This window comes from Eptatretus burgeri, chromosome 5 (assembly GCF_056783735.1).
Source record: "Eptatretus burgeri isolate ZD-2024b chromosome 5, Ebu_testis_v1, whole genome shotgun sequence".
NCBI classification, from domain to species: domain Eukaryota; kingdom Metazoa; phylum Chordata; class Myxini; order Myxiniformes; family Myxinidae; genus Eptatretus; species Eptatretus burgeri.
Window position 1 is genome coordinate 68,695,709 of NC_140965.1, and position 21,954 is coordinate 68,717,662.

The 21,954-nt window shown below is 40.7% G+C and overlaps 1 protein-coding gene across 1 annotated transcript in view; it reads left to right on the forward strand.

Annotated features, from left to right (window-relative positions):
- The window catches only part of NSMF (NMDA receptor synaptonuclear signaling and neuronal migration factor), an 84,420-nt gene that overhangs the window by 5,375 nt on the left and 57,091 nt on the right, over nucleotides 1-21,954 (forward strand). Inside the window, exon 2 of the mRNA XM_085882292.1 lies at nucleotides 8,540-8,598. Coding sequence (XP_085738418.1) covers nucleotides 8,540-8,598 — 59 coding nt within the window. The remainder of the gene's footprint in view (nucleotides 1-8,539; nucleotides 8,599-21,954) is intronic.

Below are 21,954 nucleotides of genomic sequence, written 5' to 3' on the forward strand. Positions count from 1 at the left end.
TATACATGTAATTGAGTTAATGGTTCCATTGTGGGATATTCATATACATGTAATAGGGTTAATAGTTTCATTGTGGGATATTCATATACATGTAATAGGGTTAATGGTTCCATTGTTGGATATTCATATACATGTAATAGGGTTAATGTTTCCAGTATAGGATATTCATATACATGTAATAGGGTTAATGTTTCCAGGATAGAATATTCATATACATGTAATGGGGTTAATGTTTCCAGTTTAGGATATTCATATACATTTAATAGGGTTAATGTTTCCAGGAAAGAAAGGATATTCATATCCATGTAATAGGGTTAATGTTTCCAGTCTAGAATATTCATTTACATGTAATAGGGTTAATGTTTCCAGTATAGGATATTCAAATACATGTAATAGGGTTAATGTTTCCAGTATCGGATATTCATATGCATGTAATAGGGTTAATGTTTCCAGTGTCGGATATTCATATACATGTAATAGGGTTAATGTTTCCAGTATGGGATATTCATATACATGTAATAGGGTTAATGTTTCCAGTATAGGATATTCATATACATGTAATAGGGTTAATGTTTCCAGTCTAGGATATTCATATAGAACCGGTATTATCAGGTGCTTGCATCTGACTCAGCTGTGTGGTTTCTATCCACCTTTGTGCAATTGTGCGTCATTGTGTGTGTTCATAGTTCATTTTTACCCCAAGTCAAAAACCACGTTGAGCTCTTTAATACTGAAACAATTTTCTTTTTCAACTGATCCCTCTCAGAGACACCATTAAGTCCCTTCTGCTTTCCAACCCCGACGTCCTCAACACCCACTCTATTACCACGTGCCCAACACCCCCCTACCCACCAATTATGTCTTGAACACCCCCCCCACCACCAATTATGTCCTCTACACCCCACCGACACATCCTCAATACCCCCCCCCTCAACCCTACCCCACCACCAATCACATCCTCAACACCCCACTGACACATCCTCAATACCCCCCCCTCAACCCTACCCCACCACCAATCACATCCTCAACACCCCACTGACACATCCTCAATACCCCGGTCCCTAACCATGTCGTTAACACTACTCTAACCACTTCCTCAACAACCCCATAACCACGTCCTCAATGCTCTCCTACCATGTCCTCAACCCCACCCCCAAACCCCCCCCCACCATCCTTTTCCCCTCCAAACACCTTCCATCCTTATAACCATCATTTTTAGGTAATATGTATCGCATTCATGATTTGGCCATCTAATATTTTGTCAGCTTAAAATGCCGTTGTTCGTGTTCAGGTTCCAAAGCAAATGATAATTTACAAAACAGGATCACGGGTCAGGGTGAAAGGTTTGATTCCGTATCCCAGACATGATTCAATTTCGTTGTTTGATGATGCACCGAGCATCTATTTTCGTTTGCAGAATACACAAAGCCATGAACTTTGTCGTTAAGGAGACGTCGCAATGACGTCCTTTGGGTTCATTTGGCATCGTGGGTGGGGTAGGGAGATGGACGTAGGAAAGAATTTTCCTTCAATGTTGGAAATTAAATCCCAAATCAGACCGCATGCCATGGGACGGATATGTAATTATACAAAGGAGGAAGACAATGAAACATGAAATGGATTCTGTACATCCACGTGCGCTGTTTGTATTTTTGCAATGGTTCCAAAATGATTTCTACATCTGCAAGTCGAGTTATTTGTTGAACTGTTTTGCCTTTCCCAATGTTAAGGAAAGAAGATCTGTTTAGAAACATCCGTGCGTTATTAGAGGATAAAATAATGGGATTCCGTTTGGTGTTCATACAATTGAAACCGTTTCATCCGCACTCGTTCATTCAAACAAGAGTGGTCCTGCTCCCATAATAACCACAGTGATGTGCTGTACAGTAAATGGATTAATGACCCGAGCTACAAACGGCTCCATTGGATGTTTGAACGATCCATGCAGAGCACTCTGAGTGCGAAACGACGAGTGTACTATTACGAGCACAACGACTATGATTTCCACTCCTACTGGCACTTGCACCACGAGTACAAGTACCATGATAATGCCCCAAATTATTCCCATCTTCTTGTAGGGTCGGCCGGGGAAGTTTTGACCCAAAGTCTTTCATGAACCGGCTGGTCGGGCCTGAAGTTAAACTGAAGGTGATTTTGGCAGGAATTTGTCATTTATTCAGGTTGTAGAGATAACTCTCCTACTCCACGTAAAATACATCACGGAATCTTTTAACATGCACCAACTAATGCTTGCAGACGGGACATCCGGATAAATGCCCATCCGAGGGGCGTTACTGTTGAGGGACGTGAACGTCACAATTAACTTTGTGATTTAACAATGCCCTGCCCTTAAACAGAAATCCGAGTGTATCGTCTGGCTGGAAATCCAATCCAGACTGTTATGTGAGGGTGATTGCTAAAAACATGACCTCAAATACAAAGATTTCTAAATTGATGCCAAAATCAATGAGAAAGAGCAATCAGAGATTGCAGACCCTCATCAGGACTTGTTTTTTGTGCCAAATAAATGAAAGGTCATTGATTGCAAATGAAAGGTCTAAATGGTCGAAAGGGCAAAGGTCTCAGAAGGTCTGAAGGTGTAAAATAGTCAAAAGTGTCTCAAGGGTACAGAAAAGGTGTGATGGTCGAAAGGGTAGAAAGGGGTATGAGGGGTCTAAATGGTCGAGGGGGTTTAAAGTGTCTAAAGGGTCTTAAAAAAACTCTAAAAAGGGTGTAAGGTATCTGAAGGGTATAAAGGGGTTTTAAAGGGTCAAATGGTCTAAAAGCTACGTTTCAATAGTATGTAATTAATGGATGTGATATATATATATATATATATATATATATATATATATATATATATATATATATATATATATATATATATATATATATATATATATATATACATATACATATACATATACATATACATATACATAGATAGATATAGTTGCAGTCCAATTATACATCGCTTAAAAAATTGACGTACTCAGTTTAAACAGGACGCAATTAATAGATGTACTCATATTTCAAAAGTACGTAGTTAATAGACATACTACTCACATTTCATTGGTACGTAATTAATAGACGTACTCACATTGCATTGGTACATAATTAATGAACATGCTCACGTTCCAATAGTAAGTAATTAATTAATAGACATACTGTTCTCATGTTCCAACAGTGTGTAATTAATAGGTGTACTTATGTACTATTATTATCATTGATATCATTTTCAATATTGCAATTATTATTATTATCATTTTCAATATTGCCATTATTATCATTATCATTACGTACCATTGTTATTATTATCATTATTATCATTACATACCATTGTCATTATGGTTATCATTATTATTATCATTATGTACCATTATCAGTCATTATTATTATTATCATCATTATCATGACGTACCATTACCAGTATTATTATCATTATGATTGATCATTATCATTATCATCATTATTATTATGAATATCATCATTATCATTATGTTCCATTATCATTATTATTCCTATTATCATTGATATTTATCATTATTATTATTATTATCATTATTATTCCCATTATCATTGATCGTTATCATTATCATTTTGATCACGATGTGTCATTATTATCATTATTTACCATTATTGTTATTATTATCATAATGATCATTACCATTATCATTTCAATAGTATGTAATTAATAGACATACGTTATGTACGGACACAAATGCAATACCCTGTCCTCTGGCGAGGGTAACAGGGCTAAAGCGAAACGAACAATGGCTGTTCCCTCCAACAAGGAGACCAACAGACGCCCATGAACACCCAGCCAGATACTCTGTCGGACATGTCAGACAATGTTTAAAGATCCAGAAGACAAGCTCGTGCGGTGCAAACGTTAAGATGACTGGTGGTGCACCATGTGGCTTGACTTCTCTGATGAGAAGTACGACTTTATGCAAGTAAGGCAACCTTGACGTACACTAGTGTTGCTCTGACGACAGCAGTCTGGTTACCGGGACGATGATAACCGAGAAACTTATTGAATATTATGTAATTATTGAATACCGAAATTTAGTGCATTTAGGAGAGAATTAGACAACAGATGAATGGTGACAGAGAAGAAAGCAGACAAGCAGGAAGTAACTGAGCTCAAAGCAGATGACAAAAGTGTCCAACGACTTCAGAGCAAAACTGACAGACGTGAAGATATTGGAGAGTGAGGCCAAGAACAGCATTGACAGAACTGCAGCGGAAACTGGAGACCACAAAGATTTAAATGACTCGGACAATCACAGACCACAAAGAAAGCCAGGATCAAGTGAGATTCAAGAAAACGTGTGAAAGGGAACTTGCAATGGTACCAGGCATCAGGAGCAGTCTGACGCTTGGGAAGAAGTTTGGTCCACCGGTCCTAACTGCACAACCAGGTCAATGGCTCTTCTTCTTAAGATGACGACCTTTATCCAACAGTTAGTGATATTGCACTCCTCTTTTATATTCAGGGCATCAGAAGACCCAGTGGCAAAAAACTTCATTGTCAAAAGGGATGTTACCCCTCTACAAATGGGAAGAGCAACAACAAATGATGGAAATGAGAGAGAGAAAAGTGCAGAGGAAGTTTTGAAGTGGTTCAAAATGCAATGGAAGGTACAAGGCAACAGAGTGGTGCAAGCAGTTGAAACAGAAAGGCCAGAGCGGCATCGCAGAATCCCGAGAGACAACCGATGTATAGAACACAAATGTAAATAGTGACTGTGCCAATGTAAATAGAAGCTCAACATATAAATGTAGCTCTGCATATAATATCTGGATCCTAGGAATTGATACCATTTCCAAAAACGAACAATAAAAGTACAGGGCTGTAGGAAACCCTCTGCGTACTGCACATAAACTTTCAAAGCCTACGCAGGAAAGAGAAGATTCCAGTAGCTGTCAGAGATGTTATCAACCCAGATATTACAGTATATGAGGATCAGAAATGTGGCTCGATGGCAGTATCAACTCAGCGGAGATCTTTCTGAGTTACCTGGGCTTTGGTGTCCAAGGATGAGATAGAGGGACCGACCCGCATGGCGGAGTCTTAATAGCTGCAGAAGTGAGCTCCATGAGGGTGAGGTTACAAAATGGAGAAGCATTGAGATGATCATCGGTGTACTTCACACTTTTAAATGGAAGAAAGTAATGATCTTTCTATGGACCCTACTATGGACCCCCCCAAATTGTTAAGGAAGAAATGTTAATACAACATATCACAGTGAAGAAAACCTTCCTCAAAGGAGGGGACTTTAACCTAACAGATATCAAGTGGGACGACTGTAGCGTGCGTTGCAACCAATACCAAGCCGATGTCAACAGAATGTTGATTGATATAGTTGCTGAAGGAAGACCTAAACAACAATTTGTCTTTCACCACAAAAGAAAACACCCTTGACCTTATACTTGTGAAACATCTGAGCTTCAAACAAAGGTGTACACCGCTTCCACCCATTGATAACAGTGACTAAGACATCATGGTGTACGACATCGGCCTCCACCCACTCCGCACATGACTTCATCACCAGCAAATTTTATTGTGGAAAATGGCTGATGCCAAGTGCATTCGGTGAGATATTGTGGCCTTCAGTGACAAATTTTCTCAGAAAACCTCCAGAACTGTTGATTAATCTTGGGTAGAACTGAGGAAAAAGTTACTAGAAACATTGGAAAGGAGAATATCCTCAAATATGACATCAACGAGAAAGTAATTTATCCACCGGTGATGTCATTTATGCTCCCATGGATAAACAGACAAATAAGACGAGCGATTTAAAGGAAACAATGGCCTTACACAAAAGTAAATATGACAAATAACGAAGAAGACAAGGTTTGATGTTGGAGAATACAACAAGATGTGAAATATCAAATTAGGAGTGCCAGTAATTTAAACCTACATGGAGGAAATTGGTCATTAACGATTTCAAAGTTAACCCCAAGAGATTATGGGCCTTTGTCAAAAGCAAGGGGCAAGAGTCATCTGGAATTGTGTCACTGAAGAATAGGAAGGGTTTCCTCCAGAAGCGACAGCTTGAGCAAAGCAGAGATACTCGTTGAACGGTTCCAGTCTGTATTCAGAGAAGACAGGAACAATATTCTGGATAAGGACCCAAACCCTTACACATTGATCCAGAATATCACAGTGGATATCGATGGAGTCGCCAAATTGTTGAAGAATCTGAAGACTGACAAAGCCTCCGGTCGAAAGTCGATACCAGCCTTCATCCTCAAAACAGTAGCTGATGAACTCGTCCCATAGGTGTCAATCCTTTTTCAGCTGTTTCATGATCAAGGTGAATTGCCATAAAACTGGAAGAAAAAAAACATTGATTGTTCCCATCTTCAAGAAGAGAGATAAACTCCTGGCTGCAAACTGCCACCCTGTGGCACTGACTTTGATTACATGCAAGGAACCTGGAGCATATAGTCCATAGCAGCATCATGAAGGACTACGAACGGTATGACATTTTCTCCGATACCTAACACGGTCTCCAACGGAAAAAGTTCTTGTGAGACACAGCTAATCATCACGATCTATGACATCACTTGCAATCTAACCAGAGGAGACCAAGTTGATACCATCCTATTTGGTTTCAGCAAGGCTTTCGACAAAATTCCATATTCCTGCTTATTGCATGAATGACACTGCAGACGGAGTACGGAACAACTCACTCAGGTGGATTTAGGCTTTTCTTGGAAAATGAATGCAAGAGGTGCTCCTGGAAGGCGTACGCTCCTCCCAGGCTGTTGTACTGTCAGGGGTCCCCCCAAGGTACTTAAACATCTGTTGTTCCTCACCTTCATAAATGACTTCTGAGGGTGTGTTCGTACGTCACACCAAGCTTTTTGCAGGTGATTGCCTCCTCTTTCAGAAAATATCACATTAGGAGGACCACAGAGAACTCCAAGATAACATGTCATTGCTTGAGCAGTGGGAGAAAAGTTGGCAGATTAAATTGAAACCGTAAAAATACACATCCTACGAAACAGACTCGTCAAACAGAATAATCCCTGCTCTCAACCAGACCCTTTAGAACACTGAAATTGTAGATGCCTTCCTGTCACGTTCACAGATAACCTGACATGGTCTAAACACATTGACGTGGTCACCGGTAACGTCGACAATACTCAAGGTTTTCTCAGATGGAATTGAGGTGAGTGGAGAACAAGTCGGGCCGCTAGATTCGTCTGTGCTAACGATTGTGATCTCTCTCTCTATCGAGTGCAGCCTGTGGCTGCTGGTTGCATCATTGGTTGGGACGTGGTTATGCCGCTGATGCAGTGTCCCCCTTACCAGTGCACTGGTACTCATTTTGCCGACCTCGGAAGGATGACAGGCTGAGTCAACCTCCTGGTGTATTCATTCAGCGGCCGACGGGACTTGAACTCAGGACCCTAGGATCCCAAGCCGCCACCCTAACCACGAAGCCAACACCAGGCTTTACAATGGTGATAGGATGCCAGGATGCGTGGAGAAAATTCTGAGTGACCTCAGATGGAGAAGTCTGGAGGACAGAAGGAAGGCCAGCAGGCTTAATATGCTTTACAAGATCAACAATGGTTTGGAAGAGATAAAGAAGTCCAAGGATTTACAACATGGTGGCACAAAAAGTCAAGAACTTGAGGATCTCAGTGCTTTTTCCAAGAGGCGATCGACCACCCGGCACTCCCGGACCATTCGTGAGTGTAACCAGCTCCCACCATCATGTACCTCGACCCCCTTCATTGGAATCATTCAAAACACACCTAAATGTGATGTAATTCCCATGCATGCATATAATTACCATGCAGTCATGAACCTGTAACACTCCATGAGAGCCCGGTTCATTATCGGAACAAGAATAAGAAGTGTGTGCTATCTCCGCACCATCCTGTCGGACATGCGATATTTCTTCTGTACAAGCATAATATATCGCCTGTTGTCTGTTTAATACTCTACCGTGCCTTATAACATCAATGATATCCATGGGTGAGAATCAGGAATGGCATTGAATTTAAAATGGCTGAGTTTGTGGGTCTAAACTCTAAACTGATCATGACGATGCCCCAACAAGGGCGAAATTGGTAGGTCGGTTGGCTTGTGATCGCAGTTGCTTCACTGTGTTTGTGTTGATGGTTTGATGAGATTGTTTTAGGTGTTAAAACCTTCACCAGCAGGACACTTGAAAGACTGCTCGGCAGTTGAAAACCAGACCTTGGTCTATTTTATTAAAAACATGAGAATTAAATGGTTAAAGCTCTGCAGTAAAAGATCGCAAAGTGCTGACGATTAGGCGTTTACCCTCCTTCGGTGCTAGGTCTGTTTTAAACTATTAAAATGTTTGACATTTATATATCATGTCTTGTTTTTCTTTTCAGAGCTCTTCAGGGGAACATACAATACAATAATGGTCATGTCATGTTACATATTCTGCAGATTCAGCATTCTCTCGTGTGGTCAGGCTGTAGAGATAACATTTTGTTTTGAAATGTCTTCCTGAGGTCTAAGTGTCCCTTTTAAATCCCGCAGAACTGCCAAATCCTTTGGAGATTATGTTCAACTGAGGCCGGTTCAAGCCCATGACACAGGTAAGCAGGTACACACCTGAGAACAACATTAATGATGATGTAATCTCGTCTTTTTCATACTAGAAACACCCACTCCCTTCGGGAGCATTGGCAAGTCTTACCCCCCTGCTTGGGGGGGGGGGGAGGGTGGGGATGTGGGGAGCTTTGTGCTCATGACTTGACTGCCAACACATATGCAAAATTTCGTGGAGATCGGGCCAGCACTGTTTTTATGCTTCCGATGACGAAGCTGGTGGCATGATGTTTTCGGGTTGCCCATCCGTACGTAAGTATATTGGTGCAAATTTTCTGTTTTCTCTGCAACCGCTTGTCCGATTGACATTAAATTTTCACCACAGATGTGACAACTCGTGCAGAATTTTTTTAATGATAATTATGACGTCATAGTGCATGTGCGGTGAGAGCCATGTTGGAAAAACGGAAAAACTTTGGACCTCTGTATCTCGTAAACCGCACCGTGGAAAAAATTGAAACTTGGCTTCTGGCAACGACTCTGCATGGGGGAATAAGTGATTTGACGATGACGTCGTCGGTGAAGTGGTGTCTCAGTGAGAATTCAACACATAGAACGCTGCATCCCATCAGTATGAAGAGTTCTGTAGTTCATCTAGGGAAAGGTGGGAACACAGAAAAAATTATTATTATGTCATCCATCTTGTGGTTTGGCAGCCATATTGTTTTTTTGTTTTTTTTTAAGGAAAAAAATCTTATTCTCCAGAACTGCTTTACAGATTAAAGTGAAACTGCACCGAAATGATCGATTCACCATGCTGAATAATGTCTGATAACTATGACATCATAGCTCACATGGTCTGGCAGCCATCTTGGATTTGCCCAAAAGCCTTCAAAAATCTTCTTCTCCAGAATGGAAGGACAGATTAAGGGAAAACTTCACAGACCAGTTCACCATGTGTTGGCGATACTAGGGTGATAAAGAATAATTGATATCACGTTGTTCAAAGTTTTCTCTGGAACCGCTTATCCGATCGAAGCAAAATTTACCAAGCATCATCGAACAATATAGCTGCATACCATTTGGAAATGATGATGTCATAGGTCATGTGGTGTGGCAGCCATATTGGATAGAAAAATGAATCTTATCCAATTAAAACGAAAATTCACACACGTAATCCTCTTCCAAATCTTGGGCAGAATCCAAATTTTCAATGCCACAGGTCACGTGGTATGGCAGCCATGTTAGTTTGAAAACTGAAAATTTTAAATCCTTTTTATCCAAAACCGCTTAACAGATCAATATAATACATGTTGCGCTGCATGGAACAAGGACAGTGGATCACAAGTGCAAAGATTTGCATCAACCACGAGAGCAGTTTCCGAAATATAATTTTTTATTATCTTCCTTTAAACCAATGTGGCCACCATACCACGTGACTGATGATGCCATTTTAAAGTCAAATGTATGCAGCAAGTGCAGTGGATCATAACTGTAAAGTATAGTATTGATAGGTTCAATGGTTTCAGAGAAATAATTGTTTAATTATTTCCTTAAAACCAACGTGGCTGCCACATCATGTGATTGATGAGGTCATTGTTGAATAAAATATTTCTAGCAACAGTAGTGGATCATCACTGCAAAGTGTCCCATCAAAAGGCTAAGCGGTTTCAGATGAATATTTTTTTTAATATGATCGACTCAGCATGGGGAATATTGGTTGAAAATTTCAACATCATCGGTCACATGGTTTCACAACCATGTTGGACAAAAAACCTTATCCGATCAACGCGAAACTCCAAAGGGGTGATCGGCCACCCTTTCTGAATTTCTTTTGACAAAGAGGACATCGTGGGTCAGGTGTCCAATCGAAGTGGGGTTGTATTGAAGCGGGATGGCATGGTTTTGTTTTTCACCATAGAAATTTTACGAAATTTTCACTATTGATGTGACTACTCATGAAGATTGTTTCTGCGATAACTGACATCATAGGTCACGTGGTGTGGCAGCCATTTTGGAAAAAAAATATAAACCTTGGACCTTTGTATTTCTGAAACTGCTCCATGGAAAAAAATTGAAACTTCTCACATGTGAAGTACAACCCAAGGGAAACAAGTTTGATTTTTTTTGATGATGTCAGACGTGGCTTTGTTATGACATCATATTTGCATGTCAAACGCTTTATCCAATCAGTATGAAGATTTTTGAGGGTCATCTCAGGCTAAATTGAAATTGCCAAAAAAAATTGATGACGTTATCGATCACGTGCTTGGCAGCCATATTGTTTTTAACATAAAGCCTTCAAAAATGTTCTTCTCTGTAATGGTTGAACAGATCAAGGTGAAACATTACAGGTATGATCGCCAATCCATGAGGAACAAAAAGTTCTCCACTTATGATGTCATAGATCACATGGTTTGGCAGCTTTGATTTTTTTGAAGAATAAACGTTTTTAAATCTACTTCTCCAGAACGGCTTGACAGATCGAGGGGAAACTTCACAGTTTACATGTTCCTCAAGCCTTGGGGATACTACGGTGTTCACAAATAATTAATAGGTCACATTGTCTGGCAGCCATATTGGTTTCAACAAAAATCTTTTTAAAATCTTTCTCTTGAACCACTTCATCAATCTATGTGAAACATCACAGTTATGACCAAGTAGACATGTGGAATATATGTTTTAAATTTTAATCTGATTGGATGCATGGTCTGGCAGACAGGATTCTTTAATATTTTAAATCTGTGTTCAGGGATTTAAATCAAACTTGATACAAGTATTTTTAATTATGTAACAATGTGGGCGGAGGCATACTGGTGACATTGTGACGTTGAAGGTTGTCATTCTAGTTAGATCCTCGTGGGGAATCTTTAAGTCTTACTCACGTTGTTGTTCTTGTGGACTAGTTTGTTTCACAGCCCACAGTTTTCATCGAAACTTCCTGAAACTTGGCGTATATATGTAAAAATTCCCTGCACAGACAGTAACCATCTCCGATTTTGAAAATTCCTCCTAGAAAAAAAAGTTATGACGTCAAAATATCTCCGCTAATGGAAATCGCCTAAAAAAATTATCTCCGAAACTAGGCAAACTTTTTGAATTCTGTTTGCGGGAATCGAACAGGGCATTAGCAGAGATGAATTACCGCACATATGATGCATCACTATGACGTCATATTAATTTTTATGATGTCATTCCTATTTTTGACATTTTTTTGTTTCACAACCCAGAATTTTCATCGGATCTTCGTGAAACTTGCAATGTATATGCAGAAAGCCCACGCGCAGGCAGTAACCATCTCCAATTTTGGAAATTCTTCCGAGAAAAAAGTTGACGTCATAATATCGCCGATAATGGAAATCGCCTCTACCATTATCTCCGAAACTCTGCAAGCTGTTTGAATTTTGTTTGTGCGAATCAAGCCGGGCATTAGCACAGATAATTTATCGCAAACCAGATACATCACAATGACGTCATATTCGTTTTTATGTCGTCATCATTAAGAGGACGAGGATCTTAGCTCATTCGAGCTTGTTTTCTATGGTTTTCAGATGTAAAGTACATACATACATACATACATACTGTACAGACTGTACATACAGAGAATTGCCTTATTTAATACAAGCAGGAGTACCTGGCATTTCCCGGTGTTATTCTAATCTGAATGGCATTTTGAAGAAATCAAAATAAAATTCTATTTTTTATTATGGGTGCCTAATTATAGCTCACATGGCCTCGCGAGCTCGCTACAAAGGCTGAGTTTAGGCATTACAGAGCGATTAAAAAAATATCGAACTTTTTTTTCTCAAATTTCAAACATTTTTCCTGCCTAAAACACTCCGCGGCACTCACTGATGAAGCTCTAAAAGTTTGACGAAGATCAGTTCAGCCATCTCTGATAAAAATGGTGACACAGACAAACGGCTCTCTTATATTATAGATGGTAGAATAGAATAATGATGAACTGTTTGAGTCGTTATTGTTGAGAGGTACCAAACTCTGGGTTAAGTTGTTTCTGTGACGGCAAGACTGCACTTCGGTACAAAGTCCCTGAAATTGCTTCAACCTGGTTGATTGAGCTCTGATTTGCTCACATGGAATGTGTGTTGCACAAACTCTTTTACTGGAATCATGATTACTATGACACTGAAATATACAAGGTCGGCCTGATGCTCACACGATATTTTGAAACTTGTTTTGCCATGGAAACGTGACATTGGTTTATTGATCCGAGTCGATTTTCCTTATAACTCTGGGTAAGTGTGTTTATGATGTGATCTTTCTTTGGTGGCTGTGTCATAGTTATCATAGAAAGATCACATCACAAATGTAACTTGTAACTAAAACTATGATAATTGTCATCGTGAATTTCTATGGTGGCTGCACACAGAGGGGGAGACACACGAGGGAGGTGTGAGGGAGCTCTAGGATGAAGGGATGGAGAAAGAGAGAGAGAGAGAGAGAGACAGAGAGAGAGAGAGAGAGAGAGAGAGAGAGAGAGAGAGAGAGAGAGAGAGAGAGAGAGAGAGAGAGAGTAGGCGTGCAAGGGAAGACGAGAAAGAGTGGGGAGGTGAGGGGGAGACGTAGAGATAGCATCATGACTGGCTGCCTTGCTGTCTCACTAATCGGTTTCACAGTCATCCTCCCTCACTCACCTGGCTCACCTCACATCATTCCTCATGCCTCGGCACCAGACTCAGTTCCCATGTCAGACAGCATTTTTACAAATAGACAGTAATTTCAAGGCCAGAAGGACAAAGCATTTTGTGTTTGATCTCATGTATCATTTTGCTTCCAAGTGCAAATAACTCCAGCAACTATAACTTAAACTCACATGCAGCCGAAGCATGTCCAGCCTGGATGTTTGAATCCCGTATATCACACAGACCTGTCCACAGAACTGTGATTCGTTGCTTTGCCCTGACGTTTCCTTCACAATGTATACCTTTCATCACTGTTTATCCACTTATCTCAAAAGTCCACCAGGCTGTACCAGGCTCCAACTGGCCTTGGATCTCCTAATCTCGCTGATGTCGAGCCCCTCCCCTCCCATCCTCCATCTCCATCTATGCACCATCACACCAGGGGCCATTCTGGATGAAAAGCAAGTGAATAGAATGTGGCCTCGCTGAAATATATATATATATATATATATATATATATATGATAATTTAACACAGTTAGACATTAAAGAAATATTTTCAGCATACTGCTCTGAAATGTATTTTTAATGCTGAAGATTTTTCATAAATTTTCAAGCTAATGTGTCCATAATTCACGTCCTGATTTTATTATGCAAATTCAGTTGTTTTAATAAGCATTTCAAAATCTATTCGTCCTGTTAAGTCATTGTGAGTCAGTCCATCTGTTGTGCGAATTACAGTTATTATTTCATTAATCAGAATGGGAAATGGTTCTGGAGAATATCTCATTTGTGTCCGGATGTAAATGCAGGTAGAAACTCGCAAGGAGGAGGGAGATAATTACTAGCCCTGTTTGTTAATGGAAACATTTTATATAGAACACGATGCTTGTTGTATTGTAAAGAGGTGATGGTGGGGGTGGGGGGGTGGTTGTCATAGGAAACCATCGGAAGTAAAGCAGCAGCTGTTATGTCAGTTGTGAGAAGAGATCGCAATGGGCAGTGCTGTCGAGGATTCGGAAGCGTTTCTCCTCTGAGTTTAACCAGGATGGGATTACTGGAGGAACATATGCATCTTGGAGAAACTAGAGACTGTCGGAGGGCTGAGGGAGCAGATGGAGCTCGATTGGGGGCAGAAACTGTGAAAAACAGAAGGGTCATCAACCTGTCTATGATGCAAAAGCAACACACCTTCTACTTCGGCCTCATCTTGAGAAATTCCAATAATGTCAAGAGCTTTGGATTTCACAGAATCCAGGAGAGACACAAGTAATGCTGGGGCACCATCCCATAGGGGAGAGCAGTACTCCATTGAGCTAAAGACCAAGGCCTTATAGACTGAGAGTTCTGAATTTTCAAGGAATGATGAAGGAAGCCCAGTCTGCAGCTGGCTTTGGAGGCCAACTTTGCTATGTGGTTGGCAAAGCAGAGGTCATGGCTGATGGAGAGCCATTGAAGTTCAAGAGACTAAACCATTTTCAGTCGTGGCTGCCCATGGAAATGGATAGATGGGTTAGTTTGATGATCCTTTCAGGGTGATAGGATGAGACGGTGAGATTTTCCAGTGTTGAAGGATGTGTTCCATTTATCACACCAGCATCTAATCCAGTGATTCTCAACCCTTCCTCTGTCATTTACCCCCTCGGCTTGATGTATATCTCCATTTACCCCCTCGGCTTGATGTATATCTCCATTTACCCCCTCGGCTTGATGTATATCTCCATTTACCCCCTTACTCCCATGCAAAAAAATGCACAGCCGGCATAGAGGCACAGAAAAAAAAGAAGATGAAACAACTTTATTATTAAAGTTTTGCACAAAATAAACTTTGATAAAGGAAAAAAATATACAGTCCACTTATCTCAAACAAGATCAAACAAAAATACCAGAGGCATTATCAGTGGGAATTCTGCTTGGGAACATCAGTGGGAACATTGAGTCAACTAGTTTATTTATTCGAGGAGCTGTTCATGACAACGCTACCCTCATGTCGTCATCGGCTTTCAGGCGGTTCCTTGCCTTTGTCTTCATTGCTACTAAAGTAGAGACACCTGATTCACATAGATATGTGGTGACAAAGGGAACAAGCACTTTTGAAGGCTTGCTGAGTAAGAAGTGGGAATGAATCTGTGAGTTTCATCCAGAAATCAACACCTAATTCTATCAAATTCTTCCTTAAGACTAGCAGAGGACTGAGGATCAATCAGCTCCTCTTTTGCTGGGTTGTCATCTCTCATTTGACAGATCAGTGGTAAAAGGTCTCAATATCCATCTTTCTGTCAGTATCATGCCTTCTAGAAAGTAGCCAGTGAAGTGATGTTTCAAGATGTTCAATGTGCTGTGATGTCTTCATTTTTATCAGGTATCGCACCAGGTTCTTCTCTAACGGCGTCATCCAAGTTTGGAAAAATTGCAAAACATTTTTGATGAACTCTTCGTGCCCATAAATCCGCCTTTGTTTGCAATGCTTTCATCTTTTCACCTGCTTCAACGACGGTTACTGATTTTCCCTGGAGTTGTTTGTTGACTTGGTTAAGATGGGTAAGTATATCTGAGAGGTACCCTAAAGAGGTAATGAACTTTGATTCAGCAAACGTTTCCCACAGCTTCGAATCCCGGTCGCGAAGAAAAATCTCAAACTCAGTACGGAGCTCAAACACTCGGTTAAGAATAAGTCCACGCGAGAGCCACCTCACCTCAGTAGGAAGCAAAATAATTGAATGCTCAGAGCCCATCTCATCACAAAAAGTTTGGAACAAGCGGTGATTCAGTGCTCGAGCATGAATGAAATTAACAGCCTCAATAACTCTACAAAACCATTTTCAGATTTTCAGGAAGGGTTTTCGCAGCTAATGCATATTTGTGAAGAACACAATGCATATTATCACATGGGGTGCCTTTTGTTTTACAAGTTCAGTGAAGCCTGATCTAACTCCCATCATGGCTGAGGCTCCATCAGTACAAATTGAACCAACTATGTCCCATGTGAGATTGTTCCTTTCAAAGAAGTCTTCTATTTTCTGCATTATGTCAGCAGCCTTTGTGGTTTGTTGGAGAGTTTCACAGAAGAGAAATTCATCCTTCAGTTCTTTTCCACATATGTACCGGACAAAAACAAGCAGTTGTGAAAAATTGGCAACATCACAGGATTCATCAAGTTGCAAAGAAATTTTTACTGGGCTAGATTTGATCTGTTCAATAACTTGTTGACAAATATCTTGAGACATTTCACTTATACGTCGATGAATTGTGTCATTAGAAAGGAAAATGTCTTGAATCTTCTGTTTTGCTTCTTTCCCACATACATGTTCAACTATGTCTAAGGCACAAGGTTTAATCAACTTCTCGGCAATGTCGTGATGTTTCTTTGCCCTTGCTATTCGCTGTGCTTCGTGAAAGGAAGCTGCAAGCGTTGGTTTCTTGTTAGATATGAAGCCATGTTTGGGCAGTGTTCCTGCAGCCCTTAACCTTGCTTTCTTTGCCTCAAAGGTAACACTGTCATCAGATGCATGGGCAGGATGTATAGCTTCCAGGTGCTCTTTTAGTATTGAAGGTTTCAATGAGCCATTTCCAAGACCTTTTGAGCACAGCAGACACTGAGGCTTATGCACGCCATCTTCAACAATGAAGTCAAAGCCATATTGTAGATATGAATCCAGGTATGTCCGTTTTTTAAACATGCCAAAATCTGAAAAGAAATAATCATGAATTAATTATAATATAACATTTTTCCATTCACTGAAATATGAAATTGATTTTTTAAATAATAATGAATTGGACACACACACACATCAGACACTGAGGCACAGACACACACACACAAACACACAGGCATACACTCACATACACACATAAACACATACATACAGGCACACAGACACATACAGACACACACTGAGACACAGACAACACAAACATAAACATACACACACTAAGACACACATAGACACACATACACCTACGTACATTGATTAGGCCTGAGTGGACATGTCCAGAACGAAAACCGGATGGGATATATCTCTCTCTCTCTCTCTCTCTCTCTCTCTCTCTCTCTCTCTCTCTCTCTCTCTCTCTCTCTCTTTCTCTCTCTCTCTCTCTCCACCTCTCTCTCTCTCTCTCTCTCTCTCACTCTCTCACTCTCTCACTCTCTCACTCTCTCACTCTCTCACTCTCTCACTCTCTCACTCTCTCACTCTCTCACTCTCTCACTCTCTCACTCTCTCACTCTCTCACTCTCTCTCTCTCTCTCTCTCTCTCTACTCTCTCTCTACTCTCTCTCTCTCTCTCTCTCTACTCTCTCTCTACTCTCTCTCTACTCTCTCTCTACTCTCTCTCTACTCTCTCTCTACTCTCTCTCTACTCTCTCTACTCTCTCTCTACTCTCTCTCTACTCTCTCTCTCCACCTCTCTCTCTCTCTCTCTCTCTCTCACTCTCTCACTCTCTCACTCTCTCACTCTCTCACTCTCTCACTCTCTCACTCTCTCACTCTCTCACTCTCTCACTCTCTCACTCTCTCACTCTCTCACTCTCTCACTCTCTCACTCTCTCACTCTCTCACTCTCTACTCTCTCTCTACTCTCTCTCTACTCTCTCTCTACTCTCTCTCTACTGTATCATATAATGTATTAATTATGTGTTGTCTGTCTCACATCACAATGATAACAGTGTTATTGATTTTGTTTGAACTTGCCAAAAAAAAACATCATCATAACTTAATTTTCAGGAATGATATATTTACCCCCTGCCATGTAAATTTTTACTCCCAGGGAGTAAATTTACCCCTGGTTGAGAATCATTGGTCTAATCTATTCCAGATCAGCATAGCGTGACGCAACTGCTTCCTGCCTATCAGTGGGATGGGGGTAGTAACTGTATGACATAATGTAGCGTCGTCTGAAAAAAAAATAAAAAGGAAGAGAGGAGAGGAGGGGATGTGAGGAGAGGGATCAGTATATATCTACACATTTCCTGCTCATATGGAATCCAGGTTTCAAAATGCCAGGCAGCGAGCTTGGCAAGCGGAGCAGGTGCTCATTTATTGGCATCTGACGTGTTTTGTTGATGGTTTCATTATCGGACATGCAAGCAACTTTATTTGTGTGACTAGTTCATGTGGAATTTGTGACATTTGATAAAAGTTTGCTTTTACAGTTTTTATGTTCAACAAAAACAACCTTGTACCAAACCTCGGTCATTTTTGCTTACAAGTTCACTTGATGAGCTTGTTCTGTTTGCACTGATTTTCTTCAAAACTTAGAAAAAGTGTTTGACATGTTATTATAAGCATAATTATTTAATTCCAAAACTTGGCAGTCGCCTTTGCATAATTGTTAACTTGTTTGTAATTTATATCCGTGGCTAGAAATCGTGTGAGCATAAAATACCCATTTTTTAATTTCTTTTGTTTTGAGTCAAAGCTCGTGGAAGAGCTGGAGCACTGAAAGGATCAGGACGCAACAGAATAAAAGCAACAGTAGAGAGAGGGGCGGGGATACACTGACAGAGTTGAAGGACAAAATCTAGGGAGACTTGGACAAATAATGGGTGTGCGGAGGAATGAGGGGTAGGGGAGGATGCATGGGTGGACAAGATGGATGCAGAAGGTAAAACTCAGACCTCCCTTCCTTTCACACCCCACATCTCCACCTGTCCAAGCCTCTCCTTTAAGAATATCGGATGAGGATTGCAGGAGATGTTGGTGTACTTTAAAATATATCTTAAGGACATTAGTAGACAATCGATAAAGCAGCACAATGGGATTTGAACCTGGGATTCCAGCATCATGAGCCACAGGTTCAGGTGGGAATGCCTTTGGTAATGTTAGTCCTTTTTGGAATTTTTGTTTTACAAAGGAAGCACAGAAGTGGAGGGTTGTTCACTTTATATTTGCAACAGCACAAATGCACCTTTGGCAGAGAAGGACGTGAAGGTTGACTGCTCCAGCCGAGTTACCAGTTAAGTACACCAGAATAAACCCTTATTTGGTGCAGAATAACACGTTGATTGCTCCGATATAATTTTTACATTTAATATTAATAAAATGTATTGCGAGGAATCATGAATGCTTGTAGACTGAAAGTGAATTAACAGCTGTGTGCAGGAAGTGTTTAAGCTATGAAACGATGCATGGTACGTGAACACACCGATTACGTCTGTTGCCTCCTGAGACATCCTTCTCTCGGTCATTCTGACTTTCCAGTCAAACTCAAACAAAGCACAGGTGCTGGAAATGGCAACCGAATATCACTACCAATCGTTTCTAATCCTCTGGTGTGTGTGTGTGTGTGTGTGTGTGTGTGTGTGTGTGTGTGTGTGTGTGTGTGTGTGTGTGTGTGTGTGTGTGTGTGTGTGTGTGTGTGTGTGTGTGTGTGTGTGTGTGTGTGTGTGTGTGTACGTACGTACGTTGTTTCACCACATTACATTCGGTAAGTCACAGCATACATACTCCATATCTTACTGATAATAACAGCACATATTCGACTGCAATTCCTTCACAATCTCATCGCAACCATTTGAAGTACAGTACTCGTGCTGAATAATACTTGCAATAACATGCGGAGGAAGACCTCGTAATATGAGCGACTTTAATGGTGTTGGACATTGACACGGGAGATCTAAAGGCCCAGAATGGCTGGTGCAGGAGTTGTGAGTGAATTACAAGAAAGTTTAGCTGTCCTTAAGGCCCGGTCACACCTTGACGTTTTAGCCAGCGATGGCAACGTATTAAAATGTATGTAAAACGCTAACTTACGTTGAACTTTTGATGTTTTTTTTTAAAGATTCGGACGTATTCATAGCGACTTGGTCTTATGTATAACGCATTGGTAACGGACACAGAACGTTTCGTTGTGTTATAGATAACTTATACCAACGAATGCTGAACCTGTTGTCGGCCTACACAACCGATGTCCAACGATAGTCTAACTTAGGCATAGCGCGTTGCACGCATCGCCGACGATGTCGTGACGTAGCCTATTAAAAAGCTGACGCACAATGATTCGAATCATAACTGCCGTAGAAATGGAAGTGTCAACATCGCGGTCACACCTTGGCGATCTTGCCAGCGTATGCCGACCTAAGAAAAATGTGTCTAAAACGTTGGGGCACGTCAAATACGGTATGAGTAAGTTTGGTATACGTGAGTAGAACGCTAAAGTACGCTATCATACGTCGTAGTAAGTAGAGTACGTCAAGAAATTTTAAACATGTTCAAAATTTTACGACGTACTCGGCGTATGACACACGTTCCGCATGTGATGGGGATAAGTTGTACACACGATATGCGGACGCTTACACACGTCCACAAAGGCTACTTATAAGCTACTCATAAGTCAAAACACGTCGCGGTAATGTCTTTTTTGAACCAATTTTTTTTTTTGAACCAATCTTTTTTGAACCAAACCAACGTGCTTTGAACCAATTCTTTACGTAGTCCCAACACACATCGACGTATGTAGACGTATTCCAATGACGTCTTCCGGTCGACAACAAAAAAAAATTAACGTGTTTCTAGCTTACAACTGCCATATAAAGACGTGTTCCCAGCGGTTTTGGGAATTGGTATATAAAAATGGTGCTCATAAAAGGGGAACCCAACAGTGTTTTCGAGTCCTTTTTGAGTCGATGTCCATGTCAGCAGTAACAGTATCAGTATCAGTATCAGTATTAGTATTAGTAGTAGTTTGTTCATGTTGGCAGTAGTAGGTGAGTGTGAGGGGGAGGGTGTGGGTTATGATGGATCCTCCTTGCGTCCGCGTGTCCATGGGTAGGAGACATCTTTTCACCATTGTTCGAAGTTCTTCGCGGCTAATTTTTTATGGGGCTTTTTCAACAATGAGCTATAGCTTGTTTTTACGATTTAGGTCTATTCATAACGGGTTGGACAAATGCACAATGAACTAATAATGTGCATAGAGCGCTTTGATTACTTATAGATACGATATACCAACGAATAATTATCGTGAAGCCGCCGTTCACAAACTATGCCCAACGATAGCCTCACTTATGCATATTGTGCGGCAGTTTATCTTTGCCGGTGACGTGGGGTTTGCTATTCATAGGCTGCCACTCAACGATTTAAATGGCTGCATCTCCACTATTGAAAGTAGACGCTTGCGCTCAACAATTGGATTTTTTTTTACACTCAACGACTTTTAAACGGTACCACTCAGCTATTTTCATTGTTTACAATGAACGATTTAAATTGCTGTCACTCGCCTTTGTTTTTTGACGCTGGGGTTTTGAAATTTGAAGCGTTTCTTCTGAACGTGTTAAAACGCTCAAACTCGACTATTTTAAATAGACGCTGCCGATGGACAATTGGAATCATAGCCAAGCTAGACATCGAAGTGTGAACATCCTCGTCATGCCGAAGAAAAGTTTGAAGAATGCTGCAAATAAGTGTCCTGGCCGTGGCCGTGGATGCTGACGCAAGGACGATCCATTATACCGACGTCTTTCAGCCTATGAGTAACTTAAAAGTAACGTCTGTCGACGTGTGGCAACGATCGCGTAACGTGCCAACAACACGTTAATCATAGGTTAGAAATAAGTTTCGGGTACGCTAAACATTACCTCGGCATGTCTCAACTTATGATTAACTTACAAGTAGCATGTGTTGACGTCTGTCAACGATCGCAGACCGTGCATACAACTTGTGGCCAGCGTAGCGGAACGTGTGAGTCATACGCCGGCATACGTCGTGAAATTTCAAGCATGAAAAAATTTCAGGACAACCAAAAAGTACAACGTTTAAAGCCA